The sequence below is a fragment of the Acipenser ruthenus genome, chromosome 16, assembly GCF_902713425.1.
Source record: "Acipenser ruthenus chromosome 16, fAciRut3.2 maternal haplotype, whole genome shotgun sequence".
In the NCBI taxonomy this organism is placed as follows: Eukaryota; Metazoa; Chordata; class Actinopteri; order Acipenseriformes; family Acipenseridae; genus Acipenser; species Acipenser ruthenus.
The window spans coordinates 29,618,739-29,645,954 of NC_081204.1; the positions used below are offsets into that span (position 1 = coordinate 29,618,739).

At 37.2% G+C, this 27,216-nt stretch overlaps 1 protein-coding gene across 7 annotated transcripts in view; it reads right to left on the reverse strand.

Moving 5' to 3' along the window:
• The window catches only part of LOC117411924 (protein diaphanous homolog 2-like), a 403,755-nt gene that overhangs the window by 259,328 nt on the left and 117,211 nt on the right, over nucleotides 1–27,216 (reverse strand). For all 7 annotated transcript variants that reach the window (XM_058989329.1, XM_058989330.1, XM_058989334.1 and 4 more), the window contains 10 exons: nucleotides 25,672–25,746; nucleotides 25,496–25,565; nucleotides 22,235–22,371; nucleotides 18,681–18,789; nucleotides 16,500–16,610; nucleotides 14,820–14,932; nucleotides 8,870–8,986; nucleotides 4,933–5,051; nucleotides 4,143–4,207; nucleotides 2,659–2,763 (listed from right to left, as the gene is read on the reverse strand). In XM_058989329.1, coding sequence (XP_058845312.1) covers nucleotides 2,659–2,763; nucleotides 4,143–4,207; nucleotides 4,933–5,051; nucleotides 8,870–8,986; nucleotides 14,820–14,932; nucleotides 16,500–16,610; nucleotides 18,681–18,789; nucleotides 22,235–22,371; nucleotides 25,496–25,565; nucleotides 25,672–25,746 — 1,021 coding nt within the window. The remainder of the gene's footprint in view (nucleotides 1–2,658; nucleotides 2,764–4,142; nucleotides 4,208–4,932; nucleotides 5,052–8,869; nucleotides 8,987–14,819; nucleotides 14,933–16,499; nucleotides 16,611–18,680; nucleotides 18,790–22,234; nucleotides 22,372–25,495; nucleotides 25,566–25,671; nucleotides 25,747–27,216) is intronic.

A 27,216-nucleotide genomic window follows, 5' to 3' on the forward strand; every position in this document is an offset into this window, starting at 1 on the left:
AGCACTAGTGTGTGTATATTCTAGTTTTTATTTTAGTCAAATTGCCGATGCACAGGTGTGTGTTGTGTGGGGAGTATTTGGTGGCAGGGAGGGGGTTAAATTCCTCCCTGCAAAAACACGTGGGGATGAGGCTGGAGCCGTGAATTGAATAAGTGATTACATGATTAATTAAGGCTCCAGCCACAGGTGTATAAATAGGGTGATCACAGGTGTTAGTTTAGAGTTTAATGATGGTGAAAGGATGATGCTTGCTGGTGTGCGGTTTTTTGTTTTGTAGTGTTGTAAATGTAAATAAATGTGCATGAGCGCTTAACTGCAGTGTTTCTGGTCTCCGAGTCTCCTTGCCGATGCACCCCATCACAGTTGCTTATAGAGTTGCTGGTAAAATATATATGTAGTCTACAAGCTACTCTATTTGTATACTATTGTAACCTTGAGCAGAATAAAAGAGTACATTTAATTAAATAAATGGAATTCAATATTTAGAAGTCTGAGATCCGAGTACTGAATGCCTGACTCGAAGTTCACTTAAAAGCTCATCTTTATTGAGGTACACAAAAGAGTACACAGTACACATGTGATGGCGTTAAAGTAACGCAAATACGGACTAATCAATGAGTAAAGGCACAGGCACAGAAGGAAACAGTCCTTCACAATGTTTTTTTTCTTTTTTGAGTTACCTACTCTGTTTATTCAACTCCAGAATCAATCTGTATTTCTAAACTCAATGAGACCTTTCTGTTTAAACTGCAGCTGCCCCATAATGTTGTGATTTTTAATTGCCCATTGAAAAGGGTAGAACTCGACTCTGCTGGTTAGATTCATACCTCTATCATTTGTGGTGATTTGGTCCTACTGTAAATTCCACTATTAATTTAAGTAGATTACCTGTTTGTGAATACATTTACATGTCTTACACTAGAAGAGTGGGGACAGCAATGGAAGTAAATGTTACATTATATTGCTGGTAATTTGTGAAATTTTTAAGAACAGCAAAAACATCGTAAAGTATGACAAAGTGCAGAATAATACAAATGTAGGCCACATAGTCATGATTCAGGCCTTTATTGACTGGTATGAATGGTATGAACTGGATGACTGATTGATGTGTATATTCAAACTAAGGTCTTTGCGATATGTTTTACGGTAACAACTTTGCAAAAACAAAATGAAATGCATGTTCTGTGCTATGCCATCTCAGGCACACCACTGAACCAGAGCTAGATTTGAACTCAGATCTGTGGAGGTGACTGTTTTTAAGCCACTCTGGGTGTGCTAATGTACTGCGTTTGACTAAAAAGACATGGGTACAATGCAATGAAAACAGTGAATAAGAAGTCTATGGAAAACAACGAGGATGCACGGTGACTGAGGAAAAGCGGGAGAGATACAGACAGGTTATATGGGGGTCAAAGCGTTTGCAGCGAGTGAAATTCCCTTTCTGGAATAAGGTAGGGAGAGTGATGAAAACGGCTGTTAGCTGGACAGAGCAGCAGAGTGTTTAACTGGAATTGAGTCATGAATATGTGGAGCAGCTGTTGGATGCATAGTGAGTGATGAGCGAGTTTCACGTAAAGACCTGGTAACAAGCGGTGACAAAGGCCCTTAGTGAGATGAACTGGGGAGGAAGTGCTGCACACAGATTGATTAAATGCTCTGTACTGAGTGGCTGTACAGCAGATTCCGCTAAGAAACACAGACAAACCCCAACATACTCCAATGGCAGCACAGATCTGACGATTTTGGTTTTTTTAACAGAATAAATTACAAGTGTGACTCAGAAGGAAGGGATTGTGACAGCAATAACTTTTTCTTCAGTAAACCTGGTGAAGGTACTGTGTGGGTGTTTGACTGGCTGTAAAATGGAGAATATGTATTATTTAAATGTCTTTCTTTTTTAAAAGCTCTCCTGGCTAAAGAAGCAATATCATATTTCAACTGAAGGTTTTATCTGCAAAGACAAACTTAATAAAAGCAAAAGTAAACTGCCACTTTGTCTCCAAGCAGATCAGACCATATAAAATTGGGTTAAGCATCGCATGCATTTTCTGTGGTTGGTATATCAGGTTTTTTTTTGTTTTTTTTTTGTTTTTTTCTTCATGGAAGGAGAACAATGTAAGTAAAGACCAAAATTGTAAGACAATATACCTATTTTAATAATGCAATGCTGGGAAACTGAAACTAAATAATTCCTAATAAAGATGGTTGCTTTTTTTATTGTTCATTTGGGAGTTCACAGCCTGGCTATCGTTTCAATTGAATGATCACTACTGTATATTAGGCTCTGAAAATACCTTGGAATTAATACATTGTCGCCTAGCTACTGAAATGTATCATGACTTACATTCATAGGGAAAGGGCAGCAATGTGATTTTTTCTGGGGGTGTGGGCATCACTCAATAGGAAACTTCACACAATATCACTATTTTGAAATGGTGCATCCTGGTATCCTGTGAGGTGGGTCATATGGTCTGAGTGCAGCAAAGCAAGACCCCTGGAGAGAAATGATGTCCCAGGAAATAGCAACTTTTAAACTATAGGATTCCACTTGGACATTTGTGTACTGCCCCCCCCCCCAAAAAAAAATTCCCAGTTATTCGAAGCAGACAGATTTTTAAAACGGTGAGCAGCAGACATGAAGTCTATTATCCCCATTACCTGAGCCTGCAGTGTCTGGATCTTTGCTTCCAGCTCTTTGATTTGCTCCTCTCGTTTCTGGAGCTCAGCCTGCGCCTCCTGTCGAGCTGTGAACTCTTCATCAAACTGCAACGATCACAACAGGACAGATAATGCAATAGGATCAAAAGTCTTCCTTTACCCCCCCCCCCCACATCTCCCCCCCCCCATCCGTTTGCTTGCTTACTGTGCCCCTTGATTTTCATTTCCAATGACGGCCCTAACCTTTTCGAAAAGTGACCTGCGTCAGACCAGTGTTTTCTCTGCCACCTCCGGGCTCCTTTCTCCCTTAACATGCTCGGCAGACACCTGAAACATTCCCTGACATTTGCCATGGCAGATGAGAGCGCTCAAATCCTTTCATCTGGGAGCTAAATCTGCCCTCAACAGTTGTGTGCTTGCTTGTTTCATGCATAGCTACTATCGGTTTGTGCAGAAATATTACCTATTCCATAAGTGTAACACCTGCAGCTTGTTACCAGAGGGGGGAAAAAAAAACACTTCAAAATAAAAGTCCATTACCTCCCCTGTAGTCTTACTGAAGTTAATTTCATACATGTATTACAGGTATGTAGCATGAACAAAAATTATATAATTGGGAAGCCAGCTAAAATAAGGATCAACTTAATAATGTAAGTGATGGTGTTATTGATTATTGTAAGACTAGTGATGGAGTTACTGTATCTTAATGGGTACACTGCATTTAATACATGAATGTTTTGAAAATTACTTTAAGCATTAAATACTACATAATTGTAAAGGGGGTAGTTATGGCAACTGTATTATGAAATGCTGACTAATTCTTGTTCCATGTACATTAGGTGTTGGAGGTGACTGATATAGCTTAACAGTGCATAGTAACTTCAGACTACAAGCCAGGCGTTTCCAAGGCTACCTTCCAAGTCTAAGTATGTCAACGTAATGGCTTCAAACACATCAAACTGGACTTTTTCTTTTTTTTTTTTTTTGGGTGGCATGGGGGTTGGTAATACTGAGGCTTCTTAAACCACCCCCCTTCAGTAATCCAGTTGGAGTCTTTTTAGAATCAGCTCCAGTGTTTGAAAAAAGGGATATATGTACCTATACACATTCGAACATGTAAATGGTTTAAATTGGCCTTTAAACAGGGAAAGGAAAAGAAGTGTTTTTTTGTTTTTTTGGTTTGCTTTTTGTGTGTTTGTGTCTCTCAAGGGATCACTAACATTGCGAAGAGTGGTCTAAAACATTTAGAGATTTTGTCTACGCTCATTTTGGAAGTAACTCTATGAGGCACGACAACGAAGTACAATAGACTTGGAACATCAATATTGATCCAGGTAATACTGATACAGACCATGTATTTATGCTGCCAGTTATTGATCAAAGCAAAGCAATCAATATCCTGTCTCTGAGCTTAGGAAAAAATATTTCAATAGGGATGTATTCATAGAATACCAATTGTCTCGGCTGATGATTAATAGCTTTACCTTTTTGGAAAAATCGGACGCCTTTTGTTCACTTGCTTCCACTTTTGCTTTATCCACACACATATCTGTAGGGAATTAATAATAAATAAATACAATAAATAAATGAACAAGAGCAAACAGATGCACTATAATAATAATAATAATAATAATAATAATAATAATAATAATTTTATTATTACAGATTAGAGTATGCATTTCCTCGCCCGTACATTTCCTTAAAAGTCAACATCTCCTTCAAACCTGCCTTTGCATTTAATTGCATTTTAATAGGAAGTCATTCAGCTGCTCTGGTTGATTAGATTAACAAGTTTACCTTTAAAATTAAAAAAGTTATTATAATTTAAAAAAAAGAAGAAATGCTGGGAAGATTTTAAATAACCAGCCAGTAATTAATATCACATGTACTTATGATCTAATTAAGGCAGCTGTGGCATACTTTAGAACATATGCTGCTGGTTTACAGCTCTTAAGCAGATTTGTTTGGTAAAAATGAGCATGGTCATCACTATTCAGTCACTGTGGCAACATCTTGTAGCAATAAAAACCTTGGACAGGGCAGAGCAGGGAGTCTACAAGATGTTGGGAGGTATCAGGGACAAGCCATCCTCTGGACCTCAAACAGAGTTGGGATGTGCTGTTGCTTCCCCAAATATAATTTACGTGTAGAGAAAAGTAATGGTTCAGTGGTAGAGATCTGAACTTTAACCAACATACTGGAAAATAGCAATGTCACGGTCAAATCCAAAAACCCAGAGGTCCTTAAACCACCTCAGCGGTTCTGAAGACATACCAACAAGGTGAGTGAGGTCAATGTCCAGCCTCCCTCTGTATGCAAAGTCAGGGTCCATGCCACTGCGGTGCAGCACCACCTGGGAAACACATTCTTCAATCACCTTGTAGTACTGCGGCCTGCAGGGTGACACAGCATGTTAAAAAGGCTGCGCATCTCCTTGAAAAGGGTGAAGGTGTGCCGACACAATCAGCTAGCAGGAACCAATGAAAAACAAACCTGGTGTAATGCAAGACATAGACAACTGTATTCTGACTTACTATGGGCTTCATTTATTTATTTATTTTCATTGGAATTACATTAACCTCGCTGGAAGCACTCCAGCTGCTGTTCTGCATTTTAAGTGTGAAAATGTGTAAACATCAATAATAAAGCTTTGGGCTAAATATATTTCGGGGTCTCCGCCCCCACCACTTTGCTGACTTCAGCCCTGAACAGCTCGCTCAAGTTCACCTTATAAAGTCTTTACGTATACTGTACATATCCCATTTAAAAATAGCTTCTGAAATTAATTGCTCCAGTGACGTTTTGCTCATTCCCTAGGACGCACCCTTAAGGCGGTTCAAAAATTAATTTATTTCAAATCACATAAAGACACTTTTGCTTTAAGCTGTATATGAGCGGACAAGATTTTTCTATTAAAGACATGCTTCAGTTTAAATTGAAGTGTCAATATGCTGTGAAAACACAATACATTAAAACATTAACAGATGTTTTTTTTTTTTTTTTTTTTTTTTTTTAAATCATCACTTGTAGAAAGCGGTACCTTTGAGAATTAAAAGACAACAATGGCTAGAAATATATATATATTTCAGCAATAAGCACTTTCATGACTTCATGCCGTTGTTCGGTACTTGTGAGAATTCTCTGAAAGGGAATCGTGTTCGACATGATCAGCAAAGCAGGCTCATTCCCAGTGCAATAAGCTACCCGACTGTGCCTTGTTACCAGTGAAGCGACCAAGTAACAGCTTTCTAAAAACAGTAGAGTGTCGCTTTCAGGACACATTCTGGAACGTGATTTCCACTGGGCTGCCAGCTAGGCGATGCGGTCATTACATCACAATTTGCCATATTCTCCAATGAACTATTCTCTAAATAAAAAGGTTAAAGGGTCTAAATGCAAGCAGGCTGGGGACTGGATGCAGAGGTATTTTTAAAATCTAGGGCACTTAAAAAAAAAAACATGGTCAGGCTAGACAATGAAAGCATTAAACTAAACTAAGTGATGCCAGACCTTGTTGATATCTGATGTTAACACAGATAATTTACATAGGGTAATGTTTGTACACTTACAAACAATGGGTAGGATCTTTATGTCTATAATATATTCTTTATGAATATATTGCATTGTAATGAATAGTAATTTGATATACCGTCTACGCTAATTAGCTGCTTTAAACTCCCTGAAACAGTAGCTAATTATAATACTGGATATTCTATTTATAAGGGGACCGTCCTCAGTAGTTAATTACTAGGGATTGACTTCTATCCAGTGGGATCCATATACGCCTTTAGTGCTGTGTTCTGTTTTTGACTATTCCATTGTATAATATTAATTTTACTTTTACGAGCTAAAAATGTAATTTGCATGTACAAAAGCTGTCCGCGAGTTCTCGTTAAGGGTTATCTTGTACTACAAATGAAATGGTTGTCTTTTTGGGAAATGAAAATGGTTGTCTTTTTGTGCAGCAGCAAAAAATGAATGCTCTGCTCTGGATATGGCAAAGTTCTGAGTGTTACACAGCAAGGGTTTGTGGCAGTGAATTAAGCCCACGACTGTCACGGATATAAACCTAATTAATATCTTAAAAATATGTCCTATTTCAGAACTCTCCCACGGCTGTATGAAGATTTGTAAAATGGACTGTTTGACCCAAAACTGTCAAGTCACACTGGAAAGGTGGTTCTGTTGTTTACAAGCCTGTTACTGTAGATACTGTAATTAATGTGGTTCACTTTATTGTTTTAGACTGTACCTTTTAGGGTGTATACAAGCAATTGTTTTCCTATGCAAACTATTATTGTCATCCATAACTATTACACTCAATAGTGCTAAATTTAAAAAACTAAATGTAAAAGAAACTTAATAAAAAAAATTCAATGACAAATGTTTCGACTAGCTGTCCTGAAGACATTGAGAAAGACATCTAGATGTTTGTCAAATGAATTTATTTGGTTTCATTTAGTATTTCTAAACTATTATTCCCTCCTTATTTGAAAGCTGACGGCAAAATACAAAAATGTGCAAAATAAATAGGAGTACTTTTGTTATTTAGTAAGCTACACTAAAACATTAAGCCATATTTTTTCCATATTTCCCATTCAATGATTTTTAAATATGCACAACATGAACAACCTCTCAAATCATATTTCAGATATAATAGCCACTTTAACTGCTTTATTCTTTCTTTCACTTGCTTTATCGTGCTCTTCTGACAACTATCCCTCTCATTTTAGAAGTAGCAGGAATGTATTTATGGCAGCTTATTACAGTGAACAGGGTAGCACATGTCTGTATTTTAAACTGCAGCATTGTATTTCTGTTCATAAGCTGTTCCACTCTGTACTGTCAAAAAGTGATCAGTACTATCAAAAGTGTTAAAATCAAAGCTTTCTTTTAGTCTTTGATCATAACTCTTATCATCAACCATTTAAGAGAGAAAGCTTCTGTAACACCTTTGTGCCTGTATGTTTTGAGATATATAAATATTAAGGAAAGGGCATGGATGCTGTAACTTTCCGGGTTTGCTCTCTTTACACTAAAGTTTAGCACTGAACTAATTAAACTTTTCCACAGTATGTATACAAAAAGACATGTACATTGCAAACATAAAAGCTTATGCTTATATCAGGCGATGGCGAACATTTATATTTAAAATAAAATCTCTATTAATAACATGTCTGTTTAATGAGGGGTTGTAGTAATCTGTTTCCAGTAAATCAGACAGGTCTTGTATCCCGTGCTGCTGTGGACAGGCATGCTGTTAAAGAGTTTGCTCTCTAACAGCTGGTTAATATAGTTTCTATTCCTCCAACAAGCTGGGAATACATTATTCATAACTCCAAGTGTGGAAGAAGTTGCCTATAGTAAACTTTATTTTCTCTCTCTCTCTCTCTCTCTCTCTAAAAATATTGTATTTCTGTGAAAGGACTGCCACAGCAATTAATTGATCATCGTCATGTCAGCAGCAGACACTGCAGTATCAGTCTGCTGATTTGGTTCAACCATTTCCCCTCTTACAGCATGGCATTAGCATTTGGACGAAGGAGTGGGCTGGCCCCAGGAATCTTTCTTGAAGAATAATAATATTTCATGTCTCTGACTAGAATTAATCTAGGGACCAACTGCTTCCCTCCAATCATTTCTCATGTCATCGTTTTAACTCTTTACAGGAAGACTGAACATGAACAAAGTGTGTTGCTTTACACTGTACCCAGACAAGGCAAGGCAATCATTACACACAGTAAGATCCGAAGTAAAACAACATGAGATCTGGGGGATCAGTGACCACCTAAAACCTGTTGAGGGGTCAATGTATATTTAGTCTTGAAATGGAACAACATTAGAGGATCTTGCTTCTCACTAGGTGACAGTGGTGGTTCTGTAGTTGAGAGAAGCAAGCATTACATTCGGTACAGCGCCGAGTCTGTGCACAGTCGCAATGGTATCTCTACATACCGCAATACATTATCCTACAGTGCTATTAAAGTTATAGCAACCTATACACACATTTATTTTGCACATATAGTTGTAGTTAAATAATAAATACAAAACCAGTGACCATTTCATTATATAGTCAATGAACTGTTCTTCCTCCCAGTAATCCAAATACACTGGAAAGAGTCAATGCTGTAGGAAGTGAAAACGGTGGGGCTTGTCGATGAAACAGATTCTATTGAATATCATGGAAGCATTATTGAAAGGATGTACTCACCTGATGTAATAATCATTCCTGATGAGGAGGAGATGCTGCAGCATGGAGAGGAGGTAATTCTCTGCCCCCGTATCTTTCACCATGTTGGACAGCAAATGGTAGACCTCGTTCATATCAGTGCAGAGCAGGTTAAGGTAGAAATCAAGATGCATTTGATTTTACACGAAGAACATATTTGATTGTGTTGTCAGCTACCCTACACATGCATACAGGTCCTATTACAAATGTAACAAAAAGTACATCAATTTCCTCTCGTCATCACAAACCAAGATCATCTGGTGTTGTTTATCTACCGTGAAAATGCACCTGCACTTATTCTTGTTATCACACACTGACTTGCTGCTGTCAATCTGATAGCTCTGATGTTGCTGACATTGCATCGAGATGAAAAACAGAAATATTTTTCTAAATTGTTAAGATCATTCAATGGCCACCACCACTGGCCCAAAAATGATGGGCACCAAATAGAACTAATGCATTTTTAAAGAGTGTCAACATTCCTCTTGAAATACTATTACTACAATGTAATTGTTTGGTTTACAATGACTATTTTTTTTTGGTCACTTAAAAAGAGTAGCTTCAAATGTATTTCTATTTGAGAAAGAGAGAGAGAGAGAGAGAGAGAGAGAGAGAGAGAGAGAGAGAGAGAGAGAGAGAGAGAGAGAGAGAGAGAGAGAGAGAGAGAGCACACAGGTGGAGTTGAAATGTTACATTGTCACATGATTTAAATGTTCTCTCCTGGTACATCTCCACACAAACTCAAAGTCTGGTAAAAGCTGATTTAGATAAATAATTTAACAACTAGCTACATAACCCACGCCATTTAGAATGAGAGTCAGCCATAATAGTCGTACAGTATTACATGTTAGATTTCGAAATGTCATATTATTCAATTGCCGTCAGTTTTGTGTTAAGTATATGGACAACTACAAAGCGGTATGTAATTTAATGTTAACATATTATTCAGCAGGTTTCATTCGACTTTATTAAGCAAAATGTGTTAATTCTATAGGGTGATGCAAATACAGCCGTAGCTATAGAACCAAACGGTACACCAGTTACAGTATAAAGCAATAATTCCACTCATTGTTCCCAGAGTCCTAAGTTATAATATGGCCGTATAATATGTGCTAGCTGTACAGGCTGTCTTGACCTATTTGCATTATGCCATGATTCAATTTCAGTTTTGTACAGTAAGATTTGCCATTGCCTTGTAATAAGTCTACTTGTGTTTTTTTTTTCCCTCGATCAATTATTCAGACAGGTCTCTTCATGCATAACAAAAAGTTTTAATGATTTTTAACTGCTGTTTTCCCATCAGGGACCTTGAGTCTTAAGAAGAGTAAACACTGAGTGAAAAAACTTGGTAATAAATAAGGTCCCTGAAGTCTACCTGTCAGAGCTAGCCTTTAATGGATCTCGAAATTAATCAAATGAAAACTCCACAGGTTTGAGCATTTAAAATAAAACACTATTAAAAAATAATAATAAATAAATAAAATACATGAAAATGCATTAGTCAATACAGCCTTCAGTTTTCTCAAATCACACTAAAAGATATATTCTTCAAGTCAAGGATTACATTGATTTCAGTATGGTGTCAAACATGTTCCCTGGGGGTCACAGTTCTGTGTTTTTCCCCAGTGTTTTCCCATCATGCATTCCAATCGGAGCAATCAACTGCCAGAAAATTCTAAGCATGAACTTGTAAAATGGTTAAAAATTGCTACCAATTACAGTATTCCCATACTTTAAAAGTTACAAGAATCAAATTGTAAATCAAATGTTTCGATTTTAAGAAAACTACAAAACTAGCTGTAGGAGTAAGAAAAACAAAGTTTGAGCAACAAAAGAATCAAACTTCCACAACATCATCAGGTATTACTGTCCTAGGGAAGTCTCAGTCGATAACAAGAACAAAAAAAGAATACTGAGGCGATTCTGAAAATAGGATATGCAGACAAAAGCCATGAAATCCCTTCTGAAAGCTATCCTTTATCATTTTCTATTTGATCACATCAGTACTTTAATTGAATGTAGTTGTAAACTGCTTTAACAAAGATTTTAATTATAAAAATGCAATTTTTTAAAATTTAATTTGCATGACTGTCAAAAAAAGGAAAAATAGACTAATTCAGATGTATTCCAACGGCTTGAAAAAAGCCCCTCACACTACTGTATGCTCTGATGATGCACTATCCTTGCACTATTGCACTACTGTTATGTCGTTACAGATACAAATTGACTTAATCCTAAATTGTTCTAACTTCTTATCTAACAGCATTCTTTTCCTGGCAGAGAGGTTTCAAGGCTGAACACAGATTGCTTGGTATCATAACTAAGGCTCCCAAATAAAGGGAAAACTGTACTGTCAAGAAAAAGCAATGGCAACAAAGCTCTAAGGCAACAACAAGTTATTTAAATGGTATGTGTATGTGTATGTTACTTGAATTCTTCACTTACCTTTGTTTAATCTCTATCTAAATTGCAAAGAAACCAAAACAACATTAGTCTTTCAATAGATTGGTGTTTGATGAGGGTGGATACTAATCTACAAAGAAAAAGGGAAGCCACACACTCCTAAAAGTTTTCAAAATGTATTGAGAAAGAAACCAACGTTTTGGCTGTGAAGCCTTTATCAGGGTGTGATGGATGCTAATCTAACATACTGTACTATTCAAATTCATTTAGGGGCTTTTCAGCATTTTTTTTCTATTTAAAAAAATAATAGAAGGATTATAGTAAAATTCTATATGCATGTATTTATTCTTGAATAATTTGCTTGGCAAAAACTATTATAGCAAGTTGCTAATAAGTATTTTGTTCTTCACATGAACCTGGTACAATATACTGTATTTGATTTCTATTCCTATCATGGACTCTGCATCTAACCGATTTCTTTTTTGAATACATTTTCAACACATCATAATAAAGCTCTCAAGTTCTACATGCATTTTTGAAACTCTGTTGTTGCCTGGAAAGCATCAATGAAAAATTAAAAAGGCCCATGGCAATTTCATTAAGAATCGGAATTTCAGCCTCCCTTTTAACAATCGTGTGTCAGTTAATAAAACAGGTGATAAGATGTAAATAAGAGTTTGACAATATTCAAAAAATTAATTATTGATAGCATTTGATGTATTTTACATTAGTTTTTTTTGTTTTTAATAATAATACAAATTAAAAATGAAATGTAACTTATTTGTGCTCATGTACAGAAGAAAGTGGCAAAGCATGGCAGAGTTTGATGAAAAATGAATTGCTGTTACAGTATTTTGTGTGTTTTGACCATGTCTGATTAAATATTTAGAAGGTAGCAGAGGGGTGAAACACTGCGGAAGGTTTGCTATTGTTGCTATTCTGCAGCTGTATTTAAATGCCACCCTTTGTTTGTGTTTAGAGTCTGGTTATTCTTAAGAAAATAAAGAAACTCCTTGTTACCATCAAAAACTCAATACAAAACCAGACTTTCCCCTTGATCTATAAAAGCAGACATACAAGATTTGAAAGCAATGACTTCAAATTAACACTTACCATTCTGAGTGGTTATTTCTTAGTTTTAAACACTGGTTCTGTTTTTAATACTCTTTACTGTAGAGAAAAGGACAAATCATGTATTTTTCCATAAAAGCAAACTCCTCTCTCTCCTCTCTATCAATCTCCAGTAAATTCATATTAATAGATCATATTGACCTACAGTATTGATTGACCTAATTCCAGCCTATTTTACCAGGCAGTTAGTGCATTTATACTTCAGTAAATTAGAAAGATACATTCGGTTTTAGAAACTGAACTACAAGGTGGAGTACTTACACACCACGATTCTACCTTTACAAATGACATGCCAATACACATTCACTACAGAACAAGGTAGAGTGTTCTGTCAACATCAAATATTCAGATTTAATGCACCTGCAATAACCCCTATTTTCTCATGAAAGATTTATGTTTTTTCATTACCAGAGTGGCATCCTCTGAAATGACAGATATGTATTAAAGGGATCTAAAGGAGATTTCGCACCAATAAGTCCTGTAAACAGCTATTAAATTCAGTTTGTGGAGATGGACAAAACAAACAAGACCTTGATTTTCAAACCAACAACAGCCTAGGCAGTGTTCTAGCTAAATTGTTTTCTACCCGACCGCAATGTCCTGCCACCACTGGGTCAGAGGGGTAGATGTGTAGTATAAGTCTTTCAAGTAAAACATGCCCTGATCATAGGTGCATTACACTACATGGTACAGTGCAATGAAAATAACCATGATTCCTCAATGTACTGTCCTTCAGTCTATATACACCTGTCCCAATGGCACATGTGTGCACAAATTGAAAAATAACAACCTTCCTACAAGGTAAACCACTTGCCTCTCTACACGCCCCTGAAGAACAAAGCCTAGCCCTGCAGGTGTCCTGGGCAAACCTGGGCTCCCCTGACTGTACGGCACACCTGCCACTCAGTGACTCAAACAAACCTTTTCTTTGTACTCTACAATGCAGTGTTACCATGCTAGGGAATGTTTCTCTTTGGTTCGAAAGAATGTCGACAAGCCGAAGATACAAAAAACTAAAACGCTTTGGAAAAATAGCTGAATTAGAAGGAGTAGAGAGAACTGGAGAACCTGCAAAATACTTACCCAGGTTCATGGATATTAATAAACATGAGGCGAGCTAATGAACCTGGAATAACAGCACAGTGAAGCAAGGTGTGACAGAGAGTCAGAGTTGGGGTTACGGTCAATCAATGTCGTAGATCTGCATGATCCATTAATATTCATTCAGCGGGCAGAGACACCTCAGAGGAGATTGAGGTTAGGGTTAGGTTTAGGTCAAGAAGACTGTATTCTCAACATGTTAATATTTATTAAGCTTCTACAAAATGAAAATGAGGGGGAAAACTGTGAAACACAATCCACATAATGCAAAGGCATTGCAGATAAGACCACTGCAATCACAGCATCAAGTGCCCTTTAGTGAAACATCAAGCATAGTGCAGGTGCATGTGTATACATGTGTAACAGTAAACATGAACGTCGCAGACAGAGCGTATTGGATTAATATGTAGTGCAGTACTCTAAATGTTCTGAAGCTAATGCACTATGTTGTTATGTTATCCAACCACGGGTTTACTTGATTTACTGTATGCCCATGCTACTTTAAAAGGATTTTGACAAGATATTATAAAGTTGGGACCAGTGTAGTCGACTCAGCAAGATAACAATTATTTTAGACAGGGGTATCAAAAAAGTGCATTTGTTTTCTAAAACATAAGGTAAGCAAAACCTGAAAGTAAAAGATTTAAAGCACAATTAAAATGCAGAAATAGTAAACGAGCAAACTTTGAAGGATCTCATTTGGGTGGAAAAGCTGAAAACAGGCAGAGCAACAAACGCACACTGAAGCAAAGAAACAGAAACTCATAACAGAGACAACTGGACAGCGCTAATGACATTTGAAAGGGTTAAAACTTAAAAGAAACCCATCCTGCAGCTCTGAAACAATTATAATAGCATTGTATCTCTGAATGTGTTCCAGCAAAGAGCCTTATAATGAGGTAGAGTTGAATAATGAACTGAGGCTTTTCGAAAACTAGCAGTAGTCTGTCATAGACATAGCTTCAAAACTAAATGTCCTTTAAAAAAAGAAGGAATAAATACATTTTAAAAGAAAAGATCCTCGGCCTACTAGTTTCTGGGTAATTTTAATTAGCTACATATTTAGCACTTTAATGAACCAGAGTGAACAGTCACAAAATGACATCAAGAAGAGAGAAGGTTTGTGTTTGTTAAAAACCTGATGAGATGTGAATCTAATCATGCTCTAGGTACCCAAATCCCCATTTAATGAGCTGGAGTCTTGGGTTTAGGTTTGTAACTAGGCAATACCGATATAATACAATCATTATGTGCTTTTCTATTACTGGCAAATTAAACAACGTTAAATAAAGGATATTCCATTTCAGCTCGGATGTCTTCAAGCCGGTGATTTAATTCAATTAAATCGTCCTCCTTGTTTTCATTGAACACCTTCAACTGGATATCAAGTTCCTCCGTCTCTTTCAGCTCCTACAAAAAACAACAACAAAAAAAAACATCTTAAAATGTGTAATCTGGACACTTGCAATACTGACTCCTGCTGGTGGAGGTGAGAAGAGCTATGGAATTCGCTTTCACCTGCAGTGAACGCTTGCAGCTGTGATTAAGCAGCATGCATTGCATCAACCAGGACATCAAATCTCTCTTCCCATTACCTATCTCTTAACAAAATGAATGCCAGGCTAAAAGGCGTGTCGAACTGATATTGGAAACACTATATTTGTCATCTGTTACCTGCATGAACCTGCTTGCGGATGCTTAACTACGCTACCAACTGTAATACATTATGATTAGAAATAAAACACTGAATGACATTGCTATAACATGCTGTAAGAGTGTTAGCATAGAAACTATCACATGATATATAAGAATATTTATATAACCATTTATAGTCCATCAATAAAAGTTAAAGTGCAAGTGAACATAAACTATTTCTCCCTGAATACAAGGTATGGTGATGTTAGGAAACTAATAAGAAATAACTGTCCTTAAGAGCGTCGGAATTAACATCCTGGGCTCTTTACACAGAGCATGTAAACTGGGCACTTGAGAGGAAAAAAAAGCTTTTAAAACCAGGCTCAATATATCAACAAAAGACAAGAATACACATATCTGCTGAACTGAGATAACCAGACACGAGACAGTTTTCAAATCCCAAGTTCCACTTTTGCTTGCTAAGGACGGTCTACCGCAAAGTATACATAAAAAATAAACCTACATAGCATGACGTTATTTCATGATATTCACATTTTTAAAAAAAACATACAACACAGTGATAAATCTTGTGGTCCCCTCCTCCCTCGCTACAATCATAATGTATTACCCTCATGCCTGTGCCAGATTACTTTCTCCCCTTGAGCTCTGGTAAACATGAGGCACACTCAAACAATACACCTTGCTTGTAGCTGGGGATTCGGGAGATATTACAAGTGTATGTTTTGGCTAGAATGTGCAAACACCTCTTTAATCAGTGCGTAGACTAATGCCCTAAAGAGCACACTTCTGTCCCCTCTTTACGCATTTGTTTTATATCATAAAGAAGTTTCAGAACGTTAATGTTAATCATTCTGAAATTAAATACACATACTGTAAAAAGAGAAATGTAAAAAAATATATCTAATCATTGCTCCCCAGAAAAAGCACAACTCACCATCTGTCATATAAGAAGCCAGTTAACAGTCAAATGCTGTATTTAATGCAAAGGAGGGATGATGTGATGGGTGGGTGATTGAAGCAGAGTACAGATTAGTCTGCCTACGTTATTCAGAGTCCTTTATTTATGCACTGATTTATTTATTTATCCAAATATAATAGTTCTAAAAGACCAGACGTCAACTCATGTAACCGATCTTGAAATATATTTAGAAGCACCATTACATAAACCGTTCGCAGAGAGATGGCAATGAGAACCTTCAGAACGCATAGTGTGGTTCTGAGCAGTTGATGCACATACAATCGGTGTATCATCTAAAGCTTTATTGTTAAGGTTTAGTCCGGTACTGTCCATTCCTGGGATATGTTTATACAAGCCACTTACAGGGAGGATTTTCTTCAGCCCGCAGCGCAGGAACTCATTCCGAAGGTGTATCCTGAAGTCCAGATCCTCTGGAAAGGTGAGCAGGGCGTTGATTAACTGCATGCATGCCACCTGGAATGGAAATTGATCAGAAGGTCAGAAAGTCAAAATGGCAACAGAGACAGAAATACCCACCCACTGTTTGTTTTCAAACGCACTTTGAGAAAGATGCCTCCATTATTATCAACCCAATCACTAGACAAAATAGGAACTAAACAGGACCCCCGAAAGTATCATTGAACAGCTGTGAGTTTTCCAATTGATTTATCTGAAGGACGGCAAAGCAAAGGAACGAGAGTGAAAGATGCTGATGTGCATTAACTGGCTGTAAGGTGGCTCCTGGGATCGGCCTGAGATGAGGAAGGATGTTTATTGCAAGGAGAAAATGTTCTAAAGACAACAGATCAATGAAAGCTGAAAGATGACTTGATGGACACCTGAAAAGTAGCCATTATTAATCTTCCCTGCCGGATTTGTTATTAAGAGGCCACTGGGGATTCTGTCACCTTTATTTTTATAAAAAGCCTCAAAACTGTTTCTTTTTCATTTCTTTGGCTGGTTCTGATGTTTTACATAAAGTAAATTCTGATAAATGCCCCATAACTATGCTAGAGTGGGTCGATTTATGTTGCATCAGTAGCATGAGCAAGAGGACTCACAATGCTACTGTACCATCAGAAAATAACAGGACAAAAAAGTGCCACCTGGTTGGGTTGTTTTCCTTTCTTTTTGCCAGAAGAAACTCAGGTTTAATGGCTTGTATTAATACAGCTGAACAAGCGAGCAGAGTGGTTTTATGGGGGACGTCAAGGCTAATGAGTTTTGTTCAGGCGAATGCACTCGGATTGTTGGGACAACTGCACATGGAGGGAACAGGCTGTGTAGAACACTTAAGAGGATTAAGAGGGCTGCTGTAGCCTGACATCCAGCTGTGTGGAGTTAGGTTGGTAGGACCGATAAAGACCACCATCCATGTTACTGTGACCAGCTGGCACATTACAAAGGCTGGGTGCAATACCCAGCTCAGTCCATTTAACTTGAGTTTCAAACTAGACTTTTGTGTTTTTGTGAAGAAAAACGAAGCATTTCCTGTGGCACAATGTAGTGCAGACGGTAACATGTGATGAGTTGAATTTAGTGATTGAGAAGGGGTTCCAAGATCTGCACTAATCTGTCTCTGTGAAACTATTACCCTGGGATGAGTGCACAATTATATACTGTAGTGTAAAGAATAACATGGCCATTTTTTCATAATCAAGTCCAAATTAACTTGTTTCACTTGGGTGAACCCGTTCTGAAGAAACATTTAAAATAACTACGCATTCATGCAGTTGAATTTGAAGAGTTTTTGGAGACAACAGTTGACTGATGCACAGCAACTTGTACCCCATTAAAGATATGGACTCAACAGACAATTTGCAGGTTAAAAGAGCTTCATTTCTTTGAACCTTTTAAACGCACATGCTCGTTTCCTTTGCAATTAGGAACATGTCTTTCATTAGTTTAAAATGTAAAAAAAGAAATGGCACAGCAATCAAAAGGATTACATGTATACAGTAGTATCTAGGACAGATGCAGTGAAAGGGTTATGTGACTTCTCGTTAGTAAATCTGTGTTTCAGTTAAAAGGAATATTAGTTTGCTTAAATAAAAAGCTATTGAATGTGTAATTACATGTTTTGTTCAGTCTGTCTTTGGAGTATACACGGTAATGAAAGACATTCATTAATGAAAAGCAACCGTGCACCACAGAAGGATTTATTAAACTGAAAGATAAAAGACCAGGATTGGGTCGGTGCTGCCCATTCTGAGACCAGTATTAACTGGAATGAATAAACAGAAACATGTATCTATTTAACACTGAATGCAGTCAATGCCTGTGTTCTACTTCAATTAAAAACTCAACAGCTGTGAAACACTCTTCCAAAGGACAGTCTCTTCAAAAGCACACTGACCCTAAGCGCCACAGTGGGGAATTAATAGATGGTGCACGTTTACGTTATCACAGGTAAGGATGTCATTTTAGTTTTTCTGCCTCAGAGATACAAATGAGGATGGAATTGTAGCATCTTGCCCAACCTACTGGTGAACCTGTCACCTAAATGAGCCCAATAAGTGCAGTGTGACATATTCCCTGACCGACCTGTAACTGTGGAGCTTCATGGTTGTCCAACCCCTCCACAACAGGAGCGAAGCGTTCTTTATTATTGAGCTCAGCTGAAATCGTCATGGCTGCCAGGATCTTATCAAGTCTGCAGGGGAAAAAGACATACAGAGGAAAAGGTAAACAACCAGCTTTATCAGCAAGTGGACAGGATGTTTGCTTCCCATTCCATCTTTCTTGTTTGCTGATCTCTTGATGTCTCGTTCACCTTTCAACAGAAATATAGCGAGGTCCTTCATTTGATGAAATGCAAACCTTCAAAAAAGCACCCACAGTGGAGGATCAAGCCCCACATCAAAACAACAGGGTCATTCTCACATGAAAAGGTTAGCTCGCCTTTGAAAGAGGCATACTGACAGCAATGAATTTCTTTATTTCTTTCATTCATCCTTTCTGCCTAATATAGCACAAGGTAGAGAGCTTTTGAGTACCAATATCAATTATATGGCCTGTTTAATCCAAGTGCATTCAAAGTAATTGTTGTGTACCACTCAGGATATGTATGCATGTACACAGCAGCCGATAGGTTCAGTTTAATTTTTCTTTTTTTTTTCTGCAACAAAAGCTTTATAAAATCATACTCATTGAGCTGGCAACCATGGTGATATGGTACATGGTCATAGCGCACAGCAACTTCAAGACCTAACACAGACATTCATCTGTTCATTTTGTACTTTTAATTTCTCAACTGCAACTTATTAGTGCTGATACCGGTGAGATATACTGATAATAAAACATTATTATTATTATTATTTGTTTATTTAGCAGACGCCTTTATCCAAGGCGACTTACAGAGACTCGGGTGTGTGAACTATGCATCAGCTGCAGAGTCACTTACAATTACATCTCACCCGAAAGACGGAGCACAAGGAGGTTAAGTGACTTGCTCAGGGTCACACAATGAGTCAGTGGCTGAGCCGGGATTTGAACCGGGCACCTTCTGGTTACAAGCCCTTTTCTTTAACCACTGGACCACACAGCCTCCTATAAAACATGGATTAATAATTTAATAAGAACTTAACCAAAATGAAATACATGAGGGGTTTCACTGTTGGATGTGGACTAAGAAAACACTTACAAAAAACAAACAAAAAAACAACATAATACTTTTTCAAGTTGCTGAAATCAGTATAAAAGTTTTTAAATTCCCCAGTTAAATATTTATCAGCCCAGACCTAATATCGATCAGTTCAGGTGGGCTTATCCTAATCAAACCCCTGATATCTCCTTTATCTGTAGTGTGCAGGCTGCAAATGCTGAGACAGTGTCACCATACTACAGGAGACATTCTTTTACTTTTTCGGCCATCTATCACAAATCAGATGCTGAAAGTTTTCATCCGAAATGAAAAACTGGAATGCATGACAAGACTGTCTCTGTGATCCTAACTGTTTAAGCCAGATCTAGTCTGGCAAGAATTTTAAAGTGTTGAGATCTGACAAGTATCTTTAGCACACAGGTAAGATAACAACCTGTTTGGTTGTACCTCTTTGCTATCAATGTACAGGACTGATACAGGTATATGCTTCATAGCAATCCAAACCCTTCCAGAAAGCACTTTCCTGGGAGCAAATGTACTACACAAAATTTCAATTTAACCTACTTCAGGCTTGTTTCTTGTTTAATAATTGGAATCAATGAGAAAACTAGCTCAGGGCTGAAACAATGAAGTTAATGAAAAGGAAATATTGTGTTAAAAAAAGCAAGACCTGATTAATGTGTTATCGTATCATCTGAGGTTGTCACTTACAATGGTTTCAAAACTTTGATAAGCTGCTACATGTATTTACAGCGTGTTTTGTGCCCAATATAAACAATCAGCTATTCAGACACAGCACTTGTATGCTGTATAATACTAATACTTAAAAACAAATGCATGGAATGCATAATTGATATCAAAACTTTAAAAAAAGTTAAATGAGCACATTAAATATTAAAATGAAGGACAGAAATAGAAGTATCCTATATAGGGAGTTATAATCAGCATTAAAATAAATGTGACAGTTTTTCAGTAAGTACAGTGCAATTATAAAGGAGACAGTCAGCCTGATCCACAGGCATCTCACAGTCTCTGGTACTCTCGCAGTCTTCTGCGGTTTCCATGGACAAGCTGAGCAAGCGGATTTGTAGAAGTTCCTGTTCTAATTAGAATTAAACCTCCATCATGTTGCACAGCTATGGCCAAAAGTTTTACATCACCCTACACAGTTAACTAATTTTGCTTCATAAAGTCAAATGAAACCTGCTGAAGAATGTTAGGTTAACATATTGAATTACATACCGCTTTGTAGTATGTTCTTAATGAAAAACTGACAAAAATGTAAAAAATGAGACATTTTGAAATCTAACATGAAATAACAAACTACTATTATGGCTTCCGGTAGACTTTTGCAATATCATTGTGTAGTTTCTTTGGTTACATGATGTTAAATAAATAAATATTATTATTATTATTATTATTATTATTATTATTATTATTATTATTATTATTATTATTCTTGCTCTTATTGTATTACTTGTATTGTAACGCTTGAAATGTTTTTGCTTACGATTGTAAGTCGCCCTGGATAAGGGCGTCTGCTAAGAAATAAATAATAATAATAATAATAATAATAATAATAATAATAATTATTATTATTATTATTATTATTATTATTATTATTATTATTATTATTATTATTATTATTATTACTATTATTTTTAATTGTCTCAATCCTAAAATTCTAGGGGATGCAAAACTGTTGGCCAGAGCTGTTGACCAAAGCAGCTGTTTAGATGATAAGTTAGCACACTCTAGCATTTGATCATTTTATTTGATAAAGAAAGAATATACAGTTGTGTGTGTTTCTTACCTGCAAGTGGTTTAGTCATGAACAATCTCTTATTATGGAGTTATATTGTGAAACCTAGTCCTTTAGATTTATAGATTTAGCAGTTTCCATATCAAATGAATCATGCTCACCTACACTACAGCTGTATACTGAACACAAAGGTTATGTGCTGCAGCTCTACTCAGCAACTTTGAGTTCCCTTGATGAATTTGAATCAAGGTGAGAGGAACCAAGGAATACATTGTCCAGTTACATCTATGCATCAAGTTCTGTACTAAAGAGTTTCTATAGAATACCATATGAATTGTGAAAGTGGAGTGGACCCTGGACACTGCATCATCAAAACCAAGTCGAGTGTGAAGTGGAGAAAGACATAACAGTAGATTGGTGTAGCTTGTCTCGAACCAGCTGTCAAAACAGTTCTCTTTATACTCTGAAAGTTAAGATATTTTGGGATACATTTTGTAATACATTCCAAGATGTTAATTATTCAAGTTTAATACATAAATTATACATTTTAGCTTGGCCAGCACCTCATTAAGTGGTATAGCTTTTAAAATACAATGTAAAGCCTACCAGATATGTAGACAAACAGTTAGCGGACAGAAAGAAAGATGCAGTTAAACCGGCAGACAGGTAATTAGATTGATAGGTAGGTCGGCAGGCAGATATAACTGGTAAGCTTTTTATTTATCAACTTACATGTTTTCCTCTCCAACAATGCAAATGGCAGAAAGTATTTTCACTATTTCTGTCATCATGTTGGTTTGTTTCGGGTCAATAGCTCTGGCCAGAAGTAAAAGACTTCTCTCGTCTCCCAGTATTCTTTGCAAGCCATACTAAAAAAAAAAATGAATAAAGTCAGATATGATTGAGTCAGATGAAGAACATATAAAAACGAGCAAACCAATTTGGGCTGTTAAGAGTTTATTTGATCATGTCCCTTTATCTGGTTGGGGATAGCCAGCTGTGCACTAGCCCAGAGAGCTGTTTAGCACACTGTGGACTAGAGCAAGTCAAAATATCTCCCAGATACAGCCCAGGGGACAGCACAAGCATATGCACTTGCCTTTGCTTAAACTGAATAAGGCTGTATAAAAATGCAATTAGGAGTCCCTTCAAAAGAGTGTATTTTTAAATAAGGGGCTTGAGGGTACACACTTATTTTCCAAATTGTGTTATTGGTTTATCCGGGAAAAAAAAGAAGAAAAAAAAAAAAGTAGGCAATATGATTTAGTCACACAGAAGGAAGACTGGAAGCCATGTGATCCTGTCATTGCCGGAGTCTACTGGCGTGTTTTATTTATTCGTTTTTTATTTAACGAGACAGGGAGATTAAAGAATCAGGACGATTACAGAACCTCATTTACAATGAGGTCCCGCGGCAAGTTACATAACAGACAGTGCTGGAACAAAATGCAGAACTGCAAACAATTTAAAAAAAGATCTAAAACACTCCCGTAATAATCCATTCATTTCCATTTCTGGTTATAAAGTAACCCCCTGGCTGTAGTGGTTTACATTTAAAAAGTGCAGAGGAATAATCACACAATATGCATCAACTTTGAAATTGTTCAGAATTAGTCAGAAGGTAGTCCGCTCTCCAATACAAGTATATGATCCATGTTATAAAATGACCAAGAGCCAGACTGAGTTTTGGAACTTTTGTAAAATAAACCAATTTCTGGTCAACAATAACTTAAGAAGGCTTTAATGAAACAGGGGACAAAATTCTATTTAGGTTGCTTGATGAAAAATGATGTCAACGCTTCCAGGAAAAAAAAAAAATAGCAATGAGTGATAGCGTCTACAGAGCTGAAGTGGTACCAGTTTAATTTTACACAGAGACTACAATCATGTGTGGCTCCAGGCAACATGTCACACATGGGCAGTGTGTGATGGCTTACCCAGCAATGCATATCTCGTGGCCTGGTTTTCTCCTTGCCAGAAGGGGAGTAGACCATACCTGCCAACTTTTAACTCCAAACTTTATTTTAACTCAAACTTCCCTTGGCTTATTAAAGTCCTGTCTAAGATACCGGGTAATTAACTATCAGCATTATGTATTTATGTTACATTCATTACATTTTACAGACATCCTAAAGGAAATAATAACCTTTTTAAATACAAGGGTATCTGTATTTACAACCTTCAATTTCCAAATAGAGAGAGACTTTCAGATTTTCCTAATTGTCCTGAAACTGAAAGGGATAGCCACAGACAGGTGAGGTGGTGTTTATATGGAACTGGTAACAAGGAGGGAGTTTAATTAAGTGAGAACTACAGGGTGCATAAAGATTACCAGGAGATAATAATCTGAGGTGATCAAATCTTTATACTAGTGAAGAAGACAGTTGTCTCCAAATACACTTGACGCATCCTCTAGTTATTGCCTTTATGTGACACGATTCCTTTGTTATGGTCTTAGATTTTAATTAAAAAAGTAATCTATGCTCCGATTCCACCCTGCTGTTAAAGGGAGCCTTTGAGACTTTTCTTTATTAAAACCAATACTGTGTCCTGTCCCCAATTAAAGTGAATGCTGATTCTGCTTTTAAATAGCGTACTTTAAAACTACGTTTATAAGTGTATGAGGTTCAACAGTACACCTTTAAAATGCTGTTTCATTTGCAGCAGAAGCTGAAGATCCACATTAATATATGTGGTGGAACTAGGAGCCAAGAGATGAGATCTCCATGGTCCAGCTAATCAATCTAAATATCATCTTGGTTAAAGATGAAATAGCAGCACTAACATCCTGATGATTGACAGGGATGCAGTCTCAGTCCTGTAGAGCTACTATGGCTGCTGGTTTTCGTTTCAACCAATCTCTGAGTTACTTAATTGAACCAATTATTGTCTTAATTAGTCAAGATGAACAGGTGTTCCAGATCTTTAGCCACTGATGATGTAAAGACACCTATAAAACCTGCTGCACAGGGGCTCTCCAGGACCAGGTAGATAGGTGTGACGGGGGACTGCCCCGTCTTTATGAACATGGTTGGGACTGGCAGGGAGGGGGTTAAATACCTCCCTACCAGGAAAACATGTGAGAATATCGCTGGAGCCCTAATTGAATAATCAGCAATTATTGATTAATTGGGCTCCAGCCACAGGGGATAAAAGCCAGGGGAGAGGCCCTGGCTAGAGAGAGAGTTCTAGGAGGAGAAGAGTGTTTTTGTGTGTGCTGTGTGTTTCGTTAGCTTTTGAAAACCAGTGAAGGCAATGCCCAGCCTGGAAGCTTTTTTATTATTTCTGTTTAATTTGTTTTAATTGTTTATTTTGTATTTTGGTTTATTAAAAAAACATTATTTTGAACTTTAAACTGTCTCTAAGCCTCAACCTCGGTCATTCCTTGTCACATTTGGTGCTCAGAAGTGGGATAACGCCATCTTGAGGCTATGCTGAAGGTTGTGTGCTTTAAAAGTGCGATCAGCATTTACTATCCTGTTTTTTTTTTTTTTTTTGGTTTTGTGTTTCCTTTTTTTATCGTATTCATTTAATACATACATGAAAAAGGGAGGAAAATAAACAGAGCAATTTGTCATCCCACTCTTGCCCTAAAATGCCCTCTGTGACACTGGCAAATAAAAGACATGCAGTGCTAAATGCAGCGGCTAGGTTTATGATATCTGGTTAGTAACTATTAAACAGGGTTTCTGAAAGCTAAATAAGATATTGCAAACGTATGAAGTCGTCTCTTCCATGCCGAGCTGGATTCCAGGCACCTGCTCAAGAGTTAACCACCTACTGAACCACTTCAAAGTTGTTTTACTCCTACTGCACTCGTGCTTACACTCCTATTATACTCAGCTTATTCATCTGTATGTGTGTGCACCATTTTTTTTAATGCATTTTTACTGCTGACAGGTAGATAAGCAAAAAAAACAAAACAACAACAAACAGTCTAAGATCCAGCACCATTTCTGCCTGGTTTCCCGTCCCGCTCCACACCAGACTCACCTTGTTGTTCATGAACGCCTTGAGACACTGGATAAGCTTGTGCTGATTCCGTTTGTCAATTCCTTCTTGCCTGGAGTCAACAGAGGGAGGAAAGGGGCGGATTAAACACCTGGTTCATCCCCTGGTTTAACAGACGAATGTTTGATTTTCCTTGAAGAGGAGTAATTGGCTCTTACTGTTTTTTGTCCAGCAGCTTCTCCAGACAATCCAGCAGCAGCCCCAGGCCTTCATGTCCGAAGTTATTAACCCAGCTGAAATACAGAAGATGCTGGCATTAGCCGAAAGTCACCGTCACACTGTTAAAAACCTGCACTTCGTTGTCGCCAAACAGAATTCAATTGACATGTTACCGGTATAAAAGTATCTGTGGTTACACATAGGCTGACATTACTGCAGTATACTATACATATACCTGAAGGAGTTACTAGTAATGTGTCTTGGCCTTGCCATCACATTTTATTAAACAAAATGCCTTTATTAAAAGAGCTGTGTGTTCCTCAAACAGAATGAGAATGACCCACTGCTTCGCAATTGAGTCTGCAAGTTTATACTAGGTTGTAGTGGGACTATTTTTTATTTTTTTTTGTATTTCACAATTCAAAATATTTTTTCTTGTGGAAAAATTATTCATAGAACGACATGCCTGCAGCACAAGGAGCTCAGTGATGGAGGAGGCAAAGCGAGCAGTGTAAATAATGTGAAATAATTGCAAGGGGATGGGCAAACAATGAAGATATTAGCATTATATTCCATCAACATTGAAATGGAAGAGCAGATTCTACTCTTGAAATGTTTATCGGTAGTAAGCCTTATCTCATTTGAATGTAATATATAATTACACAAGGATTTGAAAACTGGGTAGAATGTACAGCCACATCTATAAATTAATATAAATACATCCGGCTTGCAGTTTGTCGTATGTTCTAATAGTGTTTTCACACGCAATACCCTTTTATTCATAAAGTTGTAATCCGGTATTAACTTCTGGCAGTATGATTAGTACATTTGGGAGTTTTCTATTGTTGAAGGGGTGCAATCAGAACCCGTTTCCAAATTGAATATGCTAGTAATACACATACATGGGTCTCCAGAAAGGGCACTAGGGTGATTAATCAATCAATTCATGTTTAATTGGGGCTTGCAAAATAAAAGCCATGGCGATCAATCATCAGTTACTTTTTGTATCTCTACAAACTAAATCACAAAAGAAATTTGAAAAAAATATCTAAAATACAGAGACTGTTGTCTCCTCTCCTTCTAAGGAGGTAATCCCTTAGTCAGTAGTGCATTTCCATAAGATAATGACCTGGCTGGGTCAGTAGAGCTTCCTCAAATTGTTTTCAACTGTCCCAGTGTTGTCCATGTCTACCCCCTCCGCCCCACTGCCACCACATAGTCAATATCATAATATATCCTACTTTTTTTCCTACTGCAACCCTGTCAATCAAATTAGTATGTTTATAATCAGAAATTATATATTGTTTTCATATCCTACAGGAGGGGGAGAAAGACTCAGAAACATCAATTGAAATTAAAAGGATCTGTAGTGAGGGCATTGACAGGGATTGGAAAGAAGAGGAATCATCAGTTTCCTTCTCCCTGTAGTTTCAAGTAGGTGCTATTGAGCTGAACATAAATCACTGAACATTCGACATGTTCAAGGAGGGCGGGAGGGGGGAATTAGTACCATTATTTTGGTTATTTTTTTTTTTTTAATCTAA